Source organism: Amblyomma mixtum, chromosome 9 (genome assembly GCF_055824585.1).
Source record: "Amblyomma mixtum isolate Tamu chromosome 9, ASM5582458v1, whole genome shotgun sequence".
NCBI classification, from domain to species: Eukaryota; Metazoa; Arthropoda; class Arachnida; order Ixodida; family Ixodidae; genus Amblyomma; species Amblyomma mixtum.
In genome coordinates this window covers 79,191,580-79,211,648 of record NC_143020.1, presented here as the reverse complement: position 1 = coordinate 79,211,648, position 20,069 = coordinate 79,191,580, and the positions used below count along the sequence as shown (strand labels likewise).

General features: G+C 43.8%; 1 protein-coding gene across 3 annotated transcripts in view; it reads left to right on the top strand.

Moving 5' to 3' along the window:
• Positions 1-18,778, top strand: part of LOC149329843 (TNF receptor-associated factor 4-like) — a 32,223-nt gene extending 13,445 nt beyond the window's left edge. For 2 of the 3 annotated variants that reach the window (XM_089560566.1, XM_089560568.1), the window contains 9 exons: positions 1,509-1,613; positions 3,891-4,052; positions 7,390-7,464; positions 11,290-11,367; positions 14,066-14,158; positions 16,068-16,127; positions 16,452-16,484; positions 17,388-17,453; positions 18,557-18,778. In XM_089560566.1, coding sequence (XP_089416692.1) covers positions 1,509-1,613; positions 3,891-4,052; positions 7,390-7,464; positions 11,290-11,367; positions 14,066-14,158; positions 16,068-16,127; positions 16,452-16,484; positions 17,388-17,453; positions 18,557-18,589 — 705 coding nt within the window. In that variant the 3' untranslated portion in view covers positions 18,590-18,778. The remainder of the gene's footprint in view (positions 1-1,508; positions 1,614-3,890; positions 4,053-7,389; positions 7,465-11,289; positions 11,368-14,065; positions 14,159-16,067; positions 16,128-16,451; positions 16,485-17,387; positions 17,454-18,556) is intronic. The other variant, XM_089560567.1, reaches the window with a different exon arrangement.
• Positions 18,779-20,069: the final 1,291 nt, after the last annotated feature.

Sequence of the window (20,069 nt, the reverse complement as noted above, 5' to 3'; positions counted from 1 at the left end):
AGCAAGGTGACAGATATCCATATGTATCAGCAGCGCGAACACCACACAGGAAGACACAGGAAGACATAAAAACCAATTAACACGCGAAATCATTGAAGCTACCTACATCTCAGGGCTCAAAGAAGGTTGCGTAAGCACCCCTTCCATCTCATTATCTGAAAAAGAAATCACCTTTCTCTCTGGTTTTACCTGATTTTACCTGGTTTTTAGGGGCACACTGCATTTTAGTTCTAGCCGTGTTAATTGTTGGCGCTCATCCCTTCGCATCGCTTACGTTGTTACCGTGTCTCGCCTTCTCACGTTTTTTTTTCTTTTAGCAAAATTCGCGCCCTCAGCCCTGTTTTTCCATTTTTTCCATTTGCGCACACTCAACCCTGTTTTTACCTTTTTACCGTGTTTTTGCCTTCTCATGGTTTTAGCGAAATTCGCGCCCTCAACCCTGTTTTTTCCATTTTTCCATTTGCGCACACTCAGCCCTGTTTTTACATTGTCTTGTTTTTTCCGCATGTCATTCATGCTTTTCATGGAAGTCTTTGTATAGTGTGATAGTAGTTATCATTTTGATGCCCTGGACATCGTGTTGATCCCAATTCGATAGCACGCCTTGATTACCCCCCTGGTGGGATTTTACCTGGTATGTGTATAAAAGTGCGGGTTCAATTTTTGCTCAAATAAAATTTGGAAGTTCAGCGCTCTTTACCTTCTTCTCCTTCTTCTTCCTGTGTGGTGTTCGCGCTGCTGATACATATGGATCGCAACCAACTAGCCCGACAGATGGTGTTATTCAAGTGACAGATATTCACGGACTGATCTGTCTTTTCCGTTAGATGTCTCGATTATAAACTTAGTGTACTAATAGCTGCGAACATATTGTTGCAAAACGCTGCGTCAATGCCACGGCAAAAATGCTTGCATTGTTGCATTTACAGCTGGCGCTGAAATAAGCTGCGATGATAGGTATGTTGCAGTTTTTTTTTCGGCGAAGAAGCTCCCAGACACTCTGCCCGCACTGAAGTTAAGAACTTGCACGACAGCTTTCACTAAACAACCCACATGCCACGAAGTGCTCCATATACAAGAAGCGTCGTCTGTGTTTGCCCAGTTGATCGCAGGAACACTTGCTTTACTTTCCTGCCCGTTGCTTCAAAAACTCACGACGCGGGTATCGAAGAAACAATGTGGTTTTGTTAAAAGCGCGCTTCACACTTGTGGGCTAGCTCTGGAGCAGCGGAATATAGCGCACATCCATTGTCTTCATGGCGGCTCCGAAGACTAGAAATGACGGCCGTCCTAGTGACGTCTCCTGTTGTACATGCCTCGTCAGCCAATAAAAACTTCGCTTTGCAGTCGAAGATAGAAAAGTGGATAGACGACTTCTGCAAAGTTAGTCGTCTTCAAATGCAGGCGAACCAATAGACATAGCTCTCGAAAACGGCGAGCGCATGTGAAACGAGTAAATAAAGCAGTCGTGTGTACAAACGCTCTGAATCTTTTTCGCTTCTTTGCAGATGAAGACGAACGCGGAAGAGTGGGCGATTCTAGAGAAGACGAAAGCTGCCTGTCCTAATCAGAAAGGGAGGTGTCCTTTTGAAGGAGCCCTCAAAGAAGTCCTGGTACGTTTACTTTAAGCTTAATCATACGTTAACTTATCAGCTTTCACCGTACCCATGAGCTATTCGAATCGCTTCATACCAAGCGTGGCGGGATATTTCATGAAACGTGACCATAAGGCTGCCATTCTTTATAAACTTATTATCAGAAACTTCGGCTTCAGGAAGGGGCTATAAACAGCCGCTGAGCTTGTTGTACGCTGCTTCCTCAATAACCAATAATGGTCGTGGTCATGTTCTAAACAATAATGGAAATATTATCGCGGCAATTCTGGAGGCTGTATTCTCGAGTAAAGATCCTGCACGGGAAGCTTTTGCAACACTACCATTTCTTATTACATTCAAATGCAGAGAAAAGGTTGTTACTGCACTTGCATTCGTTTCGTTCAAAAGACAGGGCTGTTTCCAGCCCCATAAAGTGACCCCTCCCTCGCTGATAGTTCAATACTTAAATTGTTCCCCACGTAGCTTTAGATGCACTAGTTAGCATTCGCAGCTTATACCACACAGAGCGGAAAGGGTACAATGTTCGCAGCTACAAGGGGTTGGTTCACATGGCTGACTGGAAGATTGATTCAAAAATTGATTGGTCAATCAATTCTACCTTTAGTTTGGTTTTGGTTTTGTGGGGTTTAACGTCCCAAAGCGACTAAGGCTATGAGAGACGCCGTAGTGAAGGGCTCCGGAAATTTCGACCACCTGGGGTTCTTTAACGTGCACTGACATCGCACAGTACACGGGCCTCTAGAATTTCTCCTCCAAAGAAATTCTAGCCGCCGCGGCCGGGATCGAACCCGCGTCTTTTGGGTCAGCAGCCGAGCACCATAGCCACTGAGCCACCGCGGCGGCCAATTCTACCTTTACCTTTAAACTGGAAAGTCGTCGTAATGGCTCGATTGGTAGGGCACCAGCCGCGAAATTCGGAGGTCGTTAAGTTTTGACCCCAGTGACAGCATGCTGTTGCTTCTTCTGGTTTCTAATTACATATGTTTCAGGCAATAAATAATTAAACCAATAATTTTTCATTAATCAGCAGCAAACATAAAAAAAAACACTCCCTTGAGATTGCTGGCTTCACGCATTTGCATTCATTGCGAGTTTGTCATTTCCCTACATCTCTTTGCACAATAGCTTAATGAAGGCCTCGGATCTGGCACGCTTGATGCCATTGAAACTATAACAGGGTTCTCGCACAGCTTCTGCCCGATGACGTCCCACGTGACACTCGCTGTAATACAGGACGTATGGCGTCCGTCATTGTGGACAAGAGTGCCGCTCGTGAACTCACCCAAGGCTAGGTTATATGCAACGTAAATGCCCTCTTAAAGAGAAGAATAGACAGCCGTCCCTGTAGCTTAGTTGGTAGAGCAGCAGAGGCAGAATTTGGAGGTCTTGATTTTGGGTCCCACAGCCGTCGTGTTGCTCTTTTTTCTTCTTTGTAATCGAATTATCTTTCATGATGAAATGATTACACGATTAAGTTTCCATTGGCCAACAACACAGATAAAAAAAATTCAGGGGGCACTTTGACTGTCTAAAGTGCGTAGAGGCGAAAGCGTTTTCCGCACTACTTTGCCTATGTGACACTGGTGACGTCACCACTGGATGACGTCACACATAATTGATGACGAAGTAACGACAAATTACTAATTAATGACTAATTACTGATTAATCACTTAGCACTAATTGCCTGCTAATTAATGGAGCTTAAGCATCGCCTTTAGGAGTGGAACGCGACAGCGTGTTGTAGCTCTGCCAGGGAGTCCACGGAACGCCACCATCCGTTCGGCGCGATGACTTGCCCTTTGAACGCAACGCTTTTTGAGGAAAGGAAATGGCGCTGTAATTCTCAATCATCTCTCGGTGGACACCTTAACCGCACCGTACAGGAAGGAATGAAGTGGCAGTGAAAGAATACAGAGGAGCCGTAATGAAGAAACTGAAAATTGTATTTGAGGAAAGGAAATTACACAGTAACTGTCTCACATATCTCGGTGGACACCGTCAAAACGCGGACACATCTGTCGACACGGCTGCCGACACGGCTGCCGACACGGACGCAGACACGGACGCAGACACGGCTGCCGACACGGATTGCTAACGACAGCATGAGGCATTAAAGGCTTTCGCCTTAATAAATACGAACATTCCCCTGTGCTTTCCTTGGTTTCGCTGACTGTTGGAGTCCTTCATTTGTATGTCATGACAAGCTCTTCATTTCCCAACTGTTGTTTGCTCTTTAATGTTGCTTGTGCTTCTGTGCCTGCTGTTCGTTTGCAGAGACACTACAAGCGTTGTGAGTACACACGAAAAGCGCTTTGCGGGCTGTGTGGAGCACTACTACCAAAAAAGGCTTACAGTGCCCACGCAACGAAGGAATGTCCAAGCAGAATCGTCCAGTGCATCTACTGCAAGGACGACGTTGAAGCTGGTGTTAAAATGGTGTGTAAATTTTGTCCATGCTTTGCAAAAGTTGCGGGAGTGCGCGTAGAATAGGAGCACAGAAATGAAAAAAAAAAAAATTAGCTATATAACCAACCTACTTGCGGACGGCTCACAACGTAAAAGTAACTGAGACTTTCTTAGTTCTAGAATGAACAAAAAAGAGAACATTAGTGAAAAATTTAAGCAGAAGCATAGCGGTAGTGTGTTCTTTTTATTCCCTTCAACTGATTAGAGAGAAAACAAAAAATGCTTTGAAACAGTAAACGAACGAGAGCAAAGTTATTATTTGTGTCGCTGGAAACCTAAGCTCTCTGAAGGAGCTCGCTACAACGATGTGTACAACCGGCGAGGAACTTGTTCTTGCATCTATTCGTCCTCTTGGATGGAGACGAAAATATTCTGATTCCTATTGCTGTAATAAACAAAATGCAGTAGACTAAAAAGCTTCGAAACGATGTCCTGCGTTTTAAACGATTAAAAATTCAAAATTTCTGGTGCAAAAGACTTTTAAAATAGCTGCTGAGTGCATACAAGTGGTTATGGTGCCCCTTATGTTTTAGCACACGCAATGTTACAGAGAAGTGTGTTGGACAACGACGAGCATACCAGGTACTCGCAAAGAAATCCGTCATAGTGCTAGCAATGGGATATGGACCTTTAATAGAAAAAGATGTTTGCAAAGAGGCGAGAGAAGTGATTTTTATTTATGTTTTTATGAATACTGCGCATTCACATGACGGCTGGCAGGGGGGAGCACACAGGAAGAAATGAAAATAGCACAATAGCCAAACACATCATACGCGAACTCTGTACAGTGATATACATATTGCACAAATACAATAGAGATATCACACACATGAGGCTCTCAAGTTAGCAACAAATACTTGAACATTCGGAATTTACACTACAAATTTTGGTAGTTTATTTCAATCCTTAATTGCTTTGTCATAAAAATGATAATTTAAGTGTATTACTAGGTGCTCGATATTTTCGAATAATTTTTCCATTTTTATAGCGTAACTTGTGCGGAAAAACAGAGTAATGTACTCGAAACTATTTATTTTGATTGCGTTATAATATATATATCCAGAAATTTCAGCTTGGCTTCTCCGCGTCTCTTCTGGAGCTATTGTTAGCGAAAGTTTATCATTTTTGTTGCGCTTTCCGTTGTTCTGTTCACTGCAGATAAATTGGGAGCCATTCTTTTACTCTTTTTTTCTATCAGTGGGTCCTAAAAACAGAATGCATACTCGAGACGAGGCCGTAACAAAGCCTTATACGCTGTCAACTTCACCTGAATCGGAGCCTTTGGAAATTTATGCCTCAAACACCACAGGCACTTAAGAGCACTCATGCGAATTGTGTAATGCATATATCAATTCAATGTATTACTGACTTGAATCCCAGGGTATGTTACAAATGCTGATTCTCAGAGTGGTGCTCCAGCTGTCGGGTATAGATGACTCATAACAGTTTTCTTTTTACGTATTCTGAGTATCAAACACTTCTAAGTGTTAAGAAACATAACAATCCTGTAAACCAGTTCGAGATTCTGTATACATGGTTGCTTAATTTTATTTGTCCCGTTCTGGAAGTAGCCGTTGTGTGCATACAAGTGTCGGAATAAATAGTTCGGGATCAAAAACTTCAGAATCAATCGCGCTCACTAAGTTTTTGATATAGATTCAGAATAAAACATGCCCTAGGACTGATCGCTTTATCACACTAGAGCAGACACGAAGAGCATCTGAACACTACTTCTCAACGTGATGTTATGACCGATGTTATCACTTGAAATAAAACCATGTGGAATATCGAAATACAAAGGGAGGCCAAGTTGCGTCTTGAATGATGATAGCCACAAATGACTACTTCCAATATGTTCCAGATTGTTACAGTTGCTTTGGCGTCTCATTTCGATGGTTCGTTGCCAGCTTTAAACTGAGCGCTGCCGAGAGCGGCAGGCGTTTTGTTTGATGACCGCCGAGTAGGCTTGTTGCTACTCCGCCGCCGAGTCATTCAGTTTTTGGAGGCACAGGCCAGTCCAAGAAAGATTTTATTTTGGAAGCTCTTTTCTCCGTTTTCCTGACTGCTAGACTGCCGTCAGCACTACGTAACATATTGAAACGAAACTATGCATGCAATATTCTTTGCTCATAAAACGTATCGTGAACGCGCATGTAAGCGGAATCGTGAACGGCAGCAAGGTTTTTCACTTTCAATGAAGCTTATTCTCAGGCGAAACTTCGACCTTCACCCGCTAATGGTGACATAATACACAATACAACTGAACTTTCGTGTCTCATTTCCGATTACCCTTCTGCCACAATGAGACTACTGGGCATCTAAACTTTTCGCGCTGTGAAATCCGTAAGCTGGTGTTTGGTTTCTTGTCCACAAACATTTATTTAATGAGAGCAGGCCCATCATGTGCTCTTCTAAGAGAATCAAGACTAAATGGGCATTCCGCGTTTATTTACAGAGAACATTGCTGCTACGCCTTCCTACTTTCTTTACAGCGCAAACTGAACTGTACCACCTGAGCCTCTCATTGTTAAACAGCACTGATGATATAGAAGATGCCAGTCCTTTACTTTTAATGCAGTATCATTAGAAGCATCGTGAGGCCAAAATGAGTCAGCGCTCATTAAATTCGCTCTCTAGCTGTAGGAAAGTTGGGTCAATTCCGATGAAAGCATCAACATTTGCAAATGCTGCCACATTGCCAACGCACAAAAGAATTACGTGTCCGCGTTAATTTTTTGACGTCAATTTTGCATATTGTTTTGGTATTTATTTTGGAGGTATGCATTTAATTTTTCTTCAATGTTGCACGTTTTTACATAGGATATATCGAGCATTGCGTCTAAATAATTTCCTAAATATTTGTCCCACTTATTCCACTTGAGCAAAGCGTTCCTTGGTAGGCAATACATGACCAAGAAGCTCTCTTTTAATCGTAACTTACGCTCATTCAGAAAAGCATGTACAGGCACCGAATCTTTACCTAGCATACTCGACGGCCGGCGTTACAGTGCTCCTGCACCTTAAGACGGAGTATACTCGATGAAACCTTAAGATTAAGCATGGGTTTGGTAAGCTTGTGCTTAACATTGAGCTTTCAGCAACCTTGCTTCGTCCTAAGGTGCAGGAGCACAGGAAAGGTGGCCGTCGAACACGAGAGCTGAAGATTTGGCTGTCTGTGCATCGAGCTCAGCACGGCAATTAGTTATTGTGATCGATACGCAATTAATTATCATATAAAATGAACATTCAACAGCATGTAAGAGCAAGTTTATTTCCGGGTCACTTAATATTTGAGATTTCTTTTCAGGCACATGAAGCCAACTGTCCTCAGCGTCCGGCAGCTTGCGAACACTGTGGACAAGGCTTCAAAACTTACTTAAAGGTAATTTCTTGTCTGAAATTCAGTTGGTGTTGGGACATGTCTTTATTTATTTTCGTAATGAACATTGTTTACAAGCTAACACGAAATTCGTGGTATTCAACTTTTTCAATGACACTTTAGATGCTGTTGAAGTTACCGGACATTTTTATCATTTTATCTGTTCTTTGATAAATATGCAGAAATGACAGGTCCCTTTTCCTACCTGTCATATATTTCTTCGTAACAATGAATTGACAATACCACTTGTGCTTAAGCTTTATAATGTTTCTTTTTAGAGAACTGCAAAATAAATTGCTGTACTCTTTAGAACTCTAAGGAAAAAACCCAGCATTTTTGTGTAGGGTCGTTCCTTGATGTTTTTCTTGAATTTGCATATACTGCGTTAAATGGGAACCACATAAGACGGGATCGAAAATGCAATATATAAGTGTTAATAAAACTGATTCATAAAACAAAAAGAATGAAATAATTTACTGCCAAAGAAGCAGCTGCACATACATGTACAAATGACTATTATTCATGGGATAAATAGTACACTTTTTAGCCATCGAAGTACAAGCAGAAATACAGATAAGTTCGCACAAGTGCACAATGCATTCCTTAGAAAGGAGCAGTTTAAGAACAGAAAGTACTGAGATCTGACTTCGCAGAGTAATGTCCCAATCAGCTATGGGTCCAGAGTATTTCCTTAACTTTAAAAAAAATATGAGTGATGTTTCCAAGACTTCGCAGGTCTGTTTAAGATGAAGACTTTATGGTGAGCATTTGTCTAAAAATTACCTTTATTTTTCTGAATGGGCATGTTTGCCCTTAAAACAGGGGAAATTATACAGGCATCGTTTGCAAATGATGTTACGTAAAAATAGAATTCCTGTACATTCCTTTGCACTGACGAGAAAGAATTTTACCTTCCTTGCTGACCTGGCGCTTCATGCAATATATCAAGATTCATCCTATCTCGAGCTTTATTTTTTACCGTTGTGGAGATAAATCCGTGATAATTGCGGGCACCATCTACATTAAAGAAAGAGTGATACAAAAATGAGTTGGCTTTTTTAAACCCTCAGTGCAGTGACACGTAGAACGTATTCATACCAAGCAAGACGCCGAAGCTTAAATCAGAGAAATGTGTTATAGTACGCACTTTGCTGGGCTATATTCCTGAAATGCTAATAGAGATCTTTCATTCAGCTACCAGATAATGAATGAGCCAGCAATCACTAGGCATGCTTAGAACCACTTATTATCACGCCTCTGATTCAAGGGAAAGGAGAATGAAAAATATTCGTCTTATTATTACACTGCACAAATGCAACGCTTTAGATTGCAAGCAAAGTTTTAAAGACATCTGACGAATCCTGAACCCTGAGTTGGCGTACCTCTTCATCGTAATGGTAATTAAGACGAAAAAGAGAATAGATAAACGTTAAGAATATGACGATGATAAAGAAAGCATTCCAGGTATTATTACAGTTTGCTAAACTTTAGACTAAAAATCGTCGTCTATAATTTGAGAAGTTGCTAAGCACTTTCCAAAGGTCACTGTATCGCTTGTTGCTTACTTTTATTCGTACAGTTCGAGAGCAGTTTTAATGACGGAACATTACTTCACCCTCTGTTCTATAACCTCGCGGTCATCAGGAAGCCATGTGAGGCACGTGTGGCAGAAACGCGGCGCGCTAGTGACGTCATCACCACTCCTGGAGGGGTGGCGGATGACCACTGCTGCCCGGGGAAGAGAGGGAAACACTTCTCCTGGCACTGCGAAATGCGACTCTCCCCCTCCCAGAAGGGCAAGTCAATTTCCGCGATGAATGGAAATAGGCTTTGGGGCTCCCCTCTTTTTTGGGGTGGCTATACAATATCCCCTGTGTCGGATAAGAAAGAGACCATGCTCTCGATGGATGCGGCTAGCCGGGTCCAAGCTCTTGAAGCTGAGTTTCCTCTCATGCGGTCTCCTAAACGTCAATATTTAGATAAAAGTTTGTAAGTAGACAATAATTGTCAACATTTATTAAATATAAAAGTAAAAAAATAAAGAATGAGCGCAGTTACCTACGAATCTTCTGTAACGTGCAGTGATAACGCCCTAATTCATAAGCTGTTAATATTGTTACGTGGCGGCCAGCCGAAGAACGAGGCGTGGTGAACCATGAAAAAGTGATGATTTAATGGCCACTGGCCTTGCGCGAGCGCTCCGTCCCGCGCCACTGCCAGCTTCGTCTTCGTCACACTACCCGGGGCCACCGAGGGATCGTGCCGATCGGTGACGAACAGACGAGCGAAATGGCGATGGTCTTGAGTGGAGGGTTGAACAGTATGTAGAAGATGGTGCAGTGCTGGCCGCCACGATGAGAAAGATGAGAGAATGAGTCCCGGTCCACGAAGCATCCGGGCCGTAGGGTGCCCGGAGCTGACGGCCGAGGTCCGTGGACGCACCAGACGGCAGGGGCAGGGGGGCGGTGTCTTCACGTGTGGGTCTTGGGTCGGTCGGGCCTCGGGTCGGTCGGGTCTCGGGTCGGTCGGGTCTCGGGTCGTTGTATCTTGTAGGCCGGGCGGGGGACGGGGCTGGGGTGAGCAGCGAGGTCGGTTCAGGTCGGGCGGGCTGGGGCATGGCCGGGCGGCGCGGACCAGACACTCACGGCCGACGTCCACGGCAGGCGCAGGACACCGAAGCTCCGGGACCAGGATGGCGATGAAGGGACCCCAGCACCTCGCACCAAATGTAACGTGGCGGCCAGCCGAAGAATGAGGCGTGGTGAACCATGAACAAGATGATTTAATGGCCGCTGGCCTAGCGCGAGCGCTCTGTCCAGCGCCACTGCCAGCTTCGTCTTCATCACAATATCACGAAATCTTTAGGTTCTTAATAAACGACGATCAGTTAGCAGTCTAAAATAGCGTTTTGCGGGAGCATGACTCCAAAACAATTATTGCATATGCTTATTAGGCCACCCGCTTAGTCAGGAGTATGAAGAATTTCGGAGGTATCGTATATCATATCTGGGTGATATGACCATTGAAACCTTGAACAAAGTTCTGAATTGCAATACTGATCTCTCCCTTACTACAAGATAACTGATAGTTTATGTAAATGCAGCATATGCACGAAGTGTAACAGGTATCGGATACATATATTACGCATAGCGCATAATTATTTGTATGCATTGCTAATAACAATAACATTTTCGCACTTCAGTTTGAATCTACCCCAGGAGTAACTGGCCTGTCTTGTCTGCGCAACTCAAATATGTTTACGAACGATATTAGATAACGCGCTTTGGAAAGCTGATATCTTGCCGTTTTTGCACTCTGCGAAACGCCACTGATCTCACCGCGAAGTTATGTGGCGAAGTGTAGCATTTTAACGGCAGAATTCTTCATACGCCCTTGTCAAATGAAGGTATTTTTTTGCATATGCAAAACGAAAAAATATAGAACCGGAGAACTTGGCAGGTCGAGGTTGAAGAAATTGTTTGAAAGGTATAACATGAATATTCTATCGCATCGTTGCGAGCGGCTTAACATACTTACCTTGTCAGTTTTCACAATGGCTGCTGTCACACGCCTGCAGTATTTTCACAGTACAAAGCTTTCACGCAAGAATTCCTTCGAATTATGTATGGGGAGTGATGTTCTATCTATGCTCTAATGCTGTATTTCCACTTTATCAGTCATTTTACTCTATTTATTTTTCAAGATTTTTCGAAACTCAAAAGTGTCGTTCTCTCGCTGAGAAGAAAAAGCGCTGAACCCGTCATATGGTCTTTGTACCAGTTGTACACGTCAATGATATTTTCTCATAGAATTGTTTTTATTTTGCAGCTTGAGCGAGAACACTACCCCATATGTCAGCAAATGCCGGTATCTTGCCCATATAAAAACCTTGGTTGTGGTTATGAGGTAAGGTCCAATGCTTTTAGTAAGTAGCGTTCTTATTCTAACCAAATTATACCTTACACCTTACACCTTACTTCCGCTGAGGTTGCCTACCATCTCGGTTTAATGTTACTTGCTTAATAATAGAATGTCCTGCCTATTAACCTTCTTTTTTTTTCGCAATCATTGGGATAGCGTAGAGCTTTGAGATTTTTTTTGTCACCGGAAGTGTTTAGCTCGGGACTGGCTCTCTTGCATGCGCAGCACTGGAACAAAATGCTAATAATACTGCGGCGAAAAGGAAGCGTCTATCCCTGCAGCTCAACTCGCGACAGTTTTTGTTCTAACCTTTTTTTGCTTTTCTATAAGCTCGTATCGCTCTCCGTGGAGGCAGCTTAATGGTTCAATGATGCATGTGGATATATTATATGCTTGGGTCAACCGTCCATAAATCGGTTGTCAGTCTCGCCAGTCTTTGTCGTTTCCTTCGTTCTGTCGTTTTGTGCAAGTAAGATGAATGTGATGTCTTCCATCTGCAATGAAAGCCTGAGACATACCAGATCTCCTTGTTGTCTACAATAAATCACCAGAACGCTCGATCGCAAAATTATTCATAGAAATGTGATGGAACAGCAGAGTTTGTACATAAATGCCCACTGCACACTTTACTAAATGCTAAATTCATCAACTTATTAAACGGCCGCACTTGAAGGCGGAGGGATCATGGAATGGACTGAGGACGCAACTTGCGAAGCCGCCGCCTGTGGTGACAACGTAATTGAGGCTACCACGAAAGCACATATTCCATACGTGTGAAGCTACTCGCCAGAGAAATATTTAGCAATAACCAACTTTAGAATGAATTTCTTCAGGTCAGCAGACTTGCTGCTCATAAATGTTGTTCCGAAAACCATGCGCAAGGTCGTACACTCTTAATGGGAACACGCGAGCGCATGGCCGTGCTCTTCGGAGGGCCGCTGCATGGGATGCAGCAGCTCATCGCAAAGTGGCGCAGGAGAAGATGGACCAGAAAACACCTTCACATCACCTTCCACTTTGCTCCGATGCACAGCCGTGTCGGATGCAGTGGCCCTTCAAAGAGTACGGCCATGTTCTCGCGTGTTCCCATTAAGAGTGTACGGCCTTGTACATGATGTACCGAGGCACTTGTCAGTATTTTCATTTACCATGGCTCGGCAGACATTCCCACGCACGCCCTTTTTGGCAGATGCATTCCTGACGGCCATCCCTGGTTGCCACACTAGGGTCCTGTTGCAATTGTTACAAGTGAAGAACTACCGCTGTCACTAGCGTGGCAGGATGTACTGGCTAAATCGTTAGCTGAGTCATTCATTTATGAGTTGTGCAAAGGGAAGGCAGTCGCTATTTCTTTCGTGTGTCCTGTCAAGGGAAGAACCACTATCCAGTCAACATGCCGCAGTGCAAGAAAAATGGCGCTCAAATACTTCCTCGACGCATGCGCTGGAACTGGTTCACGGCGCTCGCACAAAATGGGGCAGAGAGATTTTCGTGTGATCGTCTTAGGGATGTCTGGAACTTCTCGCTGAAGCCACTTTAAAGCAAATGGCTTGAATGTATCTGTTGGCTATGGAACAGAGAACACGGGCGTTTTGGTTTGGCAGAACCCGAGCTATCTATTCGAAGTTTCAAAAGTGTTTGTGTTTTGATGTGCTGGAATTGAAAAAAAAAAAAGAACTTTGTTACTGCGCCGCTTTTTTCAGTTTTTTTTCGGCCAGGCAGCTTTGTGAAGAAAATTGTGACCTTCCATCTCGTCATTTAGCCCACCCCAACATCCTCACCCTTGCATACCTATACTCATCAGGAGTGGCATTACATCCATCCACTAATACAGGGTTACTTGGGTCAAACCATTCAAGGTGGAACTAACCTTGACACTTGTACGAACTAGCTTTTGGAGTAACTGAGTTCTTAGGTAAAGCAGCTGCCCTGCGACACACTTCCACTTTAGTAAACATCAGCGAAACAAATCCATGGAATCAGTGCGTTAAGCCTCTCCCTAAAGCTACGTTGCTGAGCGAGTCATATTACGCGGGTGCCTGCAGCTATAATACTTTTTTCCTCCGAGGTGGGACTTTTGTCCGTCGTCCTCAGCTGACTTTCTATCGTCGCAAATGTCTTCACCTAAGTGACAGCCTTGGCCAGCGTTTCCGCCGCACCAAGCTATGCAGAACGTTTCACAGCACAGATGACCCCACCCTCCTCACTGTTTGGCTAGTACACAGCTCGAGGGAGGAGCTACGCTCTTAAACTTCCTCTTAAACGCTAAACCGGTAGCAGCTTTTCCAAGAAAAATAATGCTCCCTCTTTGGCCGCTTTTTTTCACCATTTCCGACGGTCACAGAAAATCTGTGGTATATACCTGGAATTCAGAATTGCGTCAGGTATTTTGAATTTTCAATGCAACGTGGCAAGTTGTGGCAGGTGCGCAATGTAGAAATCTTTTTGTAGTTTTTCTGCGTTTTGAAAGCACATTTTCCTCTATCGTCGGCTATAGCGGGGCAGTTAGCAATAACCCAGCGGTTAAAAAACCAAACTGGCGCATTTCGATACTTCTCTACTATGAAAGCGTTTCCCAAATAGATCGATCCCAGACACTTGGATGCAGCTAAATCCTGATTATGTAGAGAAATCTTTCTCTCCGCTGAACACCGAGTTCAACGAGGAAGTACACTCTTTCCAGGCACCAAGGTTGGAGATGGCAGGACATGTGCCAGACGACTCCCACATTACTATCCTTGTTGATACCATCTGCCGCCAGCAAAGTGAAATCAAGGTAAGGGAGGGCAGCTAATTGCAGATGAGGACAAGGCGCCCTGATGCTTAGCATTTAGCACTTTAATCTTAGCACTTAATTATGCATCGCTGCATGAGTCCGGAACAGGCTTGTAAACTTTATGCAAAGCTCTAACTTCCCCTCGCTGCCCTCCGTGATTTATTGTCTTTTTAGTGCATGCACGAAATTTAGGTCATTGCTGTGTGCTCTATTTCGGGTAATTCATTCTAAGTGCGCGGAATCGTCCGAACTGAGCCCTAATACTGGAACGTGGTGCGACCGCGCATAAACGCCACTTTTTCTGACGGTCGGTCACGAACCCTCTCCTTCCTTTGCTAGGTATATGAGCACAAGTTTTTTCTCTATATAGAATAAAGAGGGCAGAGCAGGATGATTTCTCGATACCGCAAAATGAGCGAGACACACGAAGGAAATTTAGTTAAAAAAATACGCGTTCTGACAAGGGGACTTGCCTTTATGTCGGCAAGTGTCAATACGAAAGCAAGTCCTCTTGTCGAAACTGAGACTATCGGACTGCGTTTTGTCTCCCATCGCCTGCTAATTTTGTACTGTCATACTTACACAGTTGATTTTTTACAGATCATGAGCTCATTTTTAGCTCGTTTCTCAGTGTAGCGACGTCGGCAGTGGCGCCTGCCACAGCACACATCTCTCTTAACGTGCGCGTGGTTCAGTCGCCCCCGAGCGCGGAAAAACAAAAGGCCGTGCTTGCGCGTATGTGCTTGTGACTATGTCTGCGCTCAGCGCGTGTTTCTGTGTGTTTGGTTTTATGGGGTTTAACATCAGAAAACGACTCAGGCTATGAGGTGTAGTGTTTGTGTGTGTGCGTGGTTGTACAAGGAATCCCATACAGAAGCATGTCCTGCAAGTTCTATGCAACAATCTTTTAGCTTCGCTGTATATATTAGTAGCTCAGGGATGGTGGAAATAGACTGCAGATCCTCCAAGTCCGCGCAATGAAATGAGGGCAGTAGCGGCCGAATTTTATTGCACACGCTATGCGGAATTCTAAGCTTGCTGTGGGATGTTACTGAACGTTAGACAGCGCTTGTTAATCGAAAATATTCTGAGGTCTTAGCCGGCGGCATTCACACATTCCCGGCAACGCACACATCGGCTCGTGTAGATCACATACAGAAGATTAAACCTATTTTCGCTCGGACAGAACGATACAAATACTCACCATTGGTCTTGTCTATCGAAGAGTGGAATTCGCTTCCTTCTAGCATTGCGACTATCGCTGAAACATCCTCATTTCAAACAGCTCTTTGGTCCTATTTAGGAAATTCTAACATATGTTGATGTGCGTTCTTTTTTTGTTGTTTTTTGTTTTGTTTTTTTTTCTTGGTTGCTCTAGTGTGTGTGTGTGCTGGCCGTAACGTTCCGCAAAATGTTAGATGCTGTGTTTAGTAACTTTCGAAGCCGGGATTTTTCTTGATTTTTTGCGCGGTTTGCTACATGTGAATTGTTTTCAAATACCTCATATTAGCCTTTTTTTTGTTCCTCTTATTAACTTGTACCTGCCTTCTTAACTTGTTTACTTCTGTTTTCAGCCGTTTGTATTCTGTGTTTTATATCTGTTGTTTTCTTTGATGAATCCCCCCCTATGTAATGCCCGCATTGGGCCTTTAGGGTATTGAAATAAATAAATAAATAAATATGGCCCACGCACAACTTTACGACTCCGAAGCCTGCATAGAACATGTGACCAGTGGCTACAGTTTCAGAAAAACAGAACCAGACGCGGCAAATCAAGATTTGGAGGAGTGGCTGATAGCGAAAAGCTTAGAACAACTTTTCAGCCGACTAGCTACCTAAATAAATTCTTTACAATGATGTGTACTCTACCTTACAAAAAGGTAAATAGAGGGGTTTTTTTTTCTTCCAGGAGTTGACAAAGGAAAATGCTACCCTGAGCAAGAAAGTGCAGGACTTAGAAGATTTTCAGGTAAGAGAATAGTCCGAATAGTTCGCAGCGTTGCGAAATGACTTTGTTTTGATACAACCGGTAGAATGGAATTGATTAGAATAGCTTAGTTTGCCACAAAAACGCATCCTTGTGTGTTGTTTTCGCCAAAACAAGGGACTGCCTTTCACGAACCCCTCGGGTAAGTTGTGAATCTCATTCCTTGCGCTTAATTAGTTAATGAACAAGGTGCGGTCTTCTGAGAATAAAATAGTGAAGGCCTTGCTGTTAAGAATTCTCCCATGGAAATGTGGTTTTCATGTGGGCATTAGTTTATTCTCCTCATTGAATTTTTTTTCTTTACAGAAAAGAAGGCTTCGCGAGTTAGAAGACCATCTGGTTAGGAAAATGTCAACATATTTGGCAGCATTGTGAAATTAATTGGTTATTATTTAACAGAAGAAAAACCGAATATGAAGTAAAGAACTTATCAATATGTGTTGTTTTAGCAGCAGATCAAGAACTGATCGTCGTTTCTTGGCTTGCCGGGAAAGTTTGAAATTCTTTCATAGTGAGCGCTATGTTGGCTACTGAGAACGAAAACGTGAAGGCCTTGTTACTAAGAGTTCTTCAAGGCGAATAAAGTGTCCCGGCGAACATTATTTCTCTCGGCTAAGGTCATGGTGGCTGAAAAATGCAAACGGTACATGCAGCGAATGTTTTATCACGTTTTAGAACCCACCGTGCTAGAAATTAGTCGGTCCTTCCTGCCGTGAACTTTAGCATACCTCATAGCCGCGGTGCCTTATTGAGAAGGAAAAGGCGATTACCAAAATAGTTTCAAGAGCACTAGGAATAAAGAAAAATGGCTATAATTTGAAAAAAAAAACATGTAGTTCGGACAAAATTAGGCTTTGGCTGAATCGAAAGTGGCACAATGAAAAATGAAATTTTGTTACATGCTAAGAGTGCTGAGAAAATGTTTAAGGTAAGAAACGATCTCAGAGAAGGTGGCCGCGTTTGTCGCCAGGCAATGTTATTAGGATGCCGTGGGCGCAGCTTGTGTTTTTATTGTGTATACTTTGGCGGATAACATACGCTTTCAAACTAGTCAGGAACTAAAGAAGTTGCTCTTAGCGTCTATGCTCGCGCTCTACGGCCAATTTATTAAAAGGTTTCACGTTGTTCTGTCATCCGTTGGTGTGCTGTACTCCTCTCATGATATGCTTAGTACACAAACATGAAGACATAACAAGTGAGAAAAGATGAGTTTAATTCTAAATGGTCTTGTTTTTCCGGTAGAAAACAGAAGCGTGCCTTCGTGTAAACATGGCCGATGCCTTGGGAGATCTACAGCAGCAAATAGAAGTACGTACCTACTCTGTTTGTAAAGTTGTTAAGGGCAATTCTTCGTCATAAGAAGGAGCCTATTTATGGGACACCTTCCGCCTCTACCACGCGTGCCTACCGCCGAATGCATGGATCATCCTTTATAAAAATTGCGTATAGACAGTCTGTAGACTTCTTCTTGACTCTATTGACTTCCTATCGATATTGATTTTTGTCTATTCATAGTCTACAGACTGTCTATAGACAAAAGTCTACTAAAAGTATATGGCCATAAATCTATAGATTGTCTATGGCATTTGTATTGCCTATAGACGTTTGTCTATAAACAGTCTACAGAGCTTATAGAGAGAAGTCTATAGAGACTCTATAGACTGTCTAAAGCATTTTTGTAAGGGATTGCCCGCTATCAGGTAACAGCGTTTTCCACGCAGCCCGTACCTCATGCACTGTGAAACGTTTATTGCGATCGGTGGACACGCTGCTGTAACACGGGCCAAAGACTGCAAAATGCCTAACGCCTCCCAAGCTGTCTGAAAGTGAGCAGATACCTGGGCCGCAGTGTGCAGCAAAAATTGTGGAGGAATAAAAGACAAAGCTCCCGCTTGGTCGCTCTGAGTTTCGATATGCACGCAGCACTGCGTAAGCTTAGCGGGGCTCTGCACAATAATTTGAAACACTAGTCAGCAAAGATTGACGACTCAGTGGGAGGTACTCATGTTGTTTGGGGAATAAGGTGTTCATGTTTCTTAAAGGTTCTGGGAAAACTACGCACTGAACGAAAAAGAAAAAAAGGCGGTATATTTATTGTAGGGAGGTGGGTTTGCTACCTTTGGTGAATGCGCACTACGAATGCAACTTTCAGCTAAACATCTACATTCTAGGTGCATCGACCGCAGTAGGCATTATTCTGTTGCCAGAGGGACCATGCGTTACTGCATTATGCTTGCTAAAAATGCACAGGTAGGGGTGAAATTTGACTGCCCCAGTTCTAAATATATTAGACGCACTTTGTGCTTTGAAATACCACCCTTTTCCTGCATGCACTGAAAACCTTGACAAATAGCACGTCGCCACACCTTCGGGCGTTGGATTTACTTTTGGGCTGTGTTGGACCTTCGCAGGAACTAAAATCAGCAGCCTTGTCGAAGCAGTGAGAAGAGGATGCAACAACAAAGGAGTTTGAATACAAGAAAGCCAGCTACGAGGAGCAGCGGGTCTGCGTTCTGAATCATAATATTCTGGATGAAATATAACTGCGGCATTATTCATCGTCATGCGCTTGGATCGTCAGTATTGGTACTCTTAAACACTGCTCTGAATAAATATGTCATGTTCTATAGATACTTGGCGAGGAACAGTATCTAAATCTATTCCCGTGGTCTTCGTAATGAAGGGTCTACTGCAATAATTGCTCAGCACTGAAAACACATTTTAAATCGCAATAAAACAAACCCGTTGAGTAATATATCCTTCCTCAGACATATATATATATACCTGTATTTATTCCGTAATTCATAAAATTAACCCCTCCGACAGCATGACTATCCAGAAGAAAACTGGTGGCTGAAGATATTCCGCAAATTTTGGTGGTTGTGAGTTCTGTTTTGCATGGCGCAATATGACACCAAAGAGGCTTCAAGAAAAGGTCTCTTTAGTGACGTTGCTGGAAATGTCACTGGAGAAGGGTGTGGATTTTGAAAAGATGAGTTTTAAGCCTTAAGCCTGCGCTTACAGTGCACCTACAATATGCGCCAGTCAGTGAGAATAGGGTGCGGTATGTTAAGCATGAAATGCTTTTAGCTGCCGTTGTCGGCAGTGTGGTGACCTCACGCCGAGACCGAGAGCCAACATCCGGGCACTGAATTCCACTCATCCGGGCACTGAAACGAGAGCATCCAGGCACCGTACGAGATTTAACGAGACTCTCTAAGAGAGAGGGCCGCGCTTCCGCGCCGTCCCCTAGGATGGCGCTGCGGTCCCACACTCACGCATGTAAAAGACCGGCCGCTGGGCCTTGAAGGTTCCCCATTTGGCAGGCAGATGTATACACCCTCGCGGAGTATTCGAACGCGCTGCAGATACATTCTTGTCAGGCCTGCGTCTCGTCGTGTCCGCGTACGCTTCTGCACCGTCCTGCATTTCATTCCCGCCACCGTTACAGCTGCTTAAACCGAGCAGTGGAGCCCGATGAAAGGAGAGATAGGAAGCGTCTTGCGGAAAGCGATCGCTTTGCGACTGATACGCCGCAGCAGAAGACTGCTCGCCCCTACCGACAACGCCATGATTTTGCGGCCGCTCCCGATAGCTACAAGGCCGCCACGGTTCGCGGCTGCCTACCTAAGCCCGCACTATTGCAGGCGATCGCTTCGACGCGACAAGAAGAGTGTGGTGTGGTGTGTCGAACACTAGACCCATTTCAAGATTTTGACTAGTACCATCTACAAGCAATCTGTTATGCCCGTAGACATTTCATGCTTACTGTACTCTCGGTTACGGGAGAGGCAGAGAGAGATTTTTTTTCCGATTGGGAGGGTACTTACAGTCACGCTTTATATTCACATATTTGAAAATCCATACCCTTTTCTCGTGCTCCTCCATGGTATGACCATGGTGCCAGCGCTATACTTGAATTGT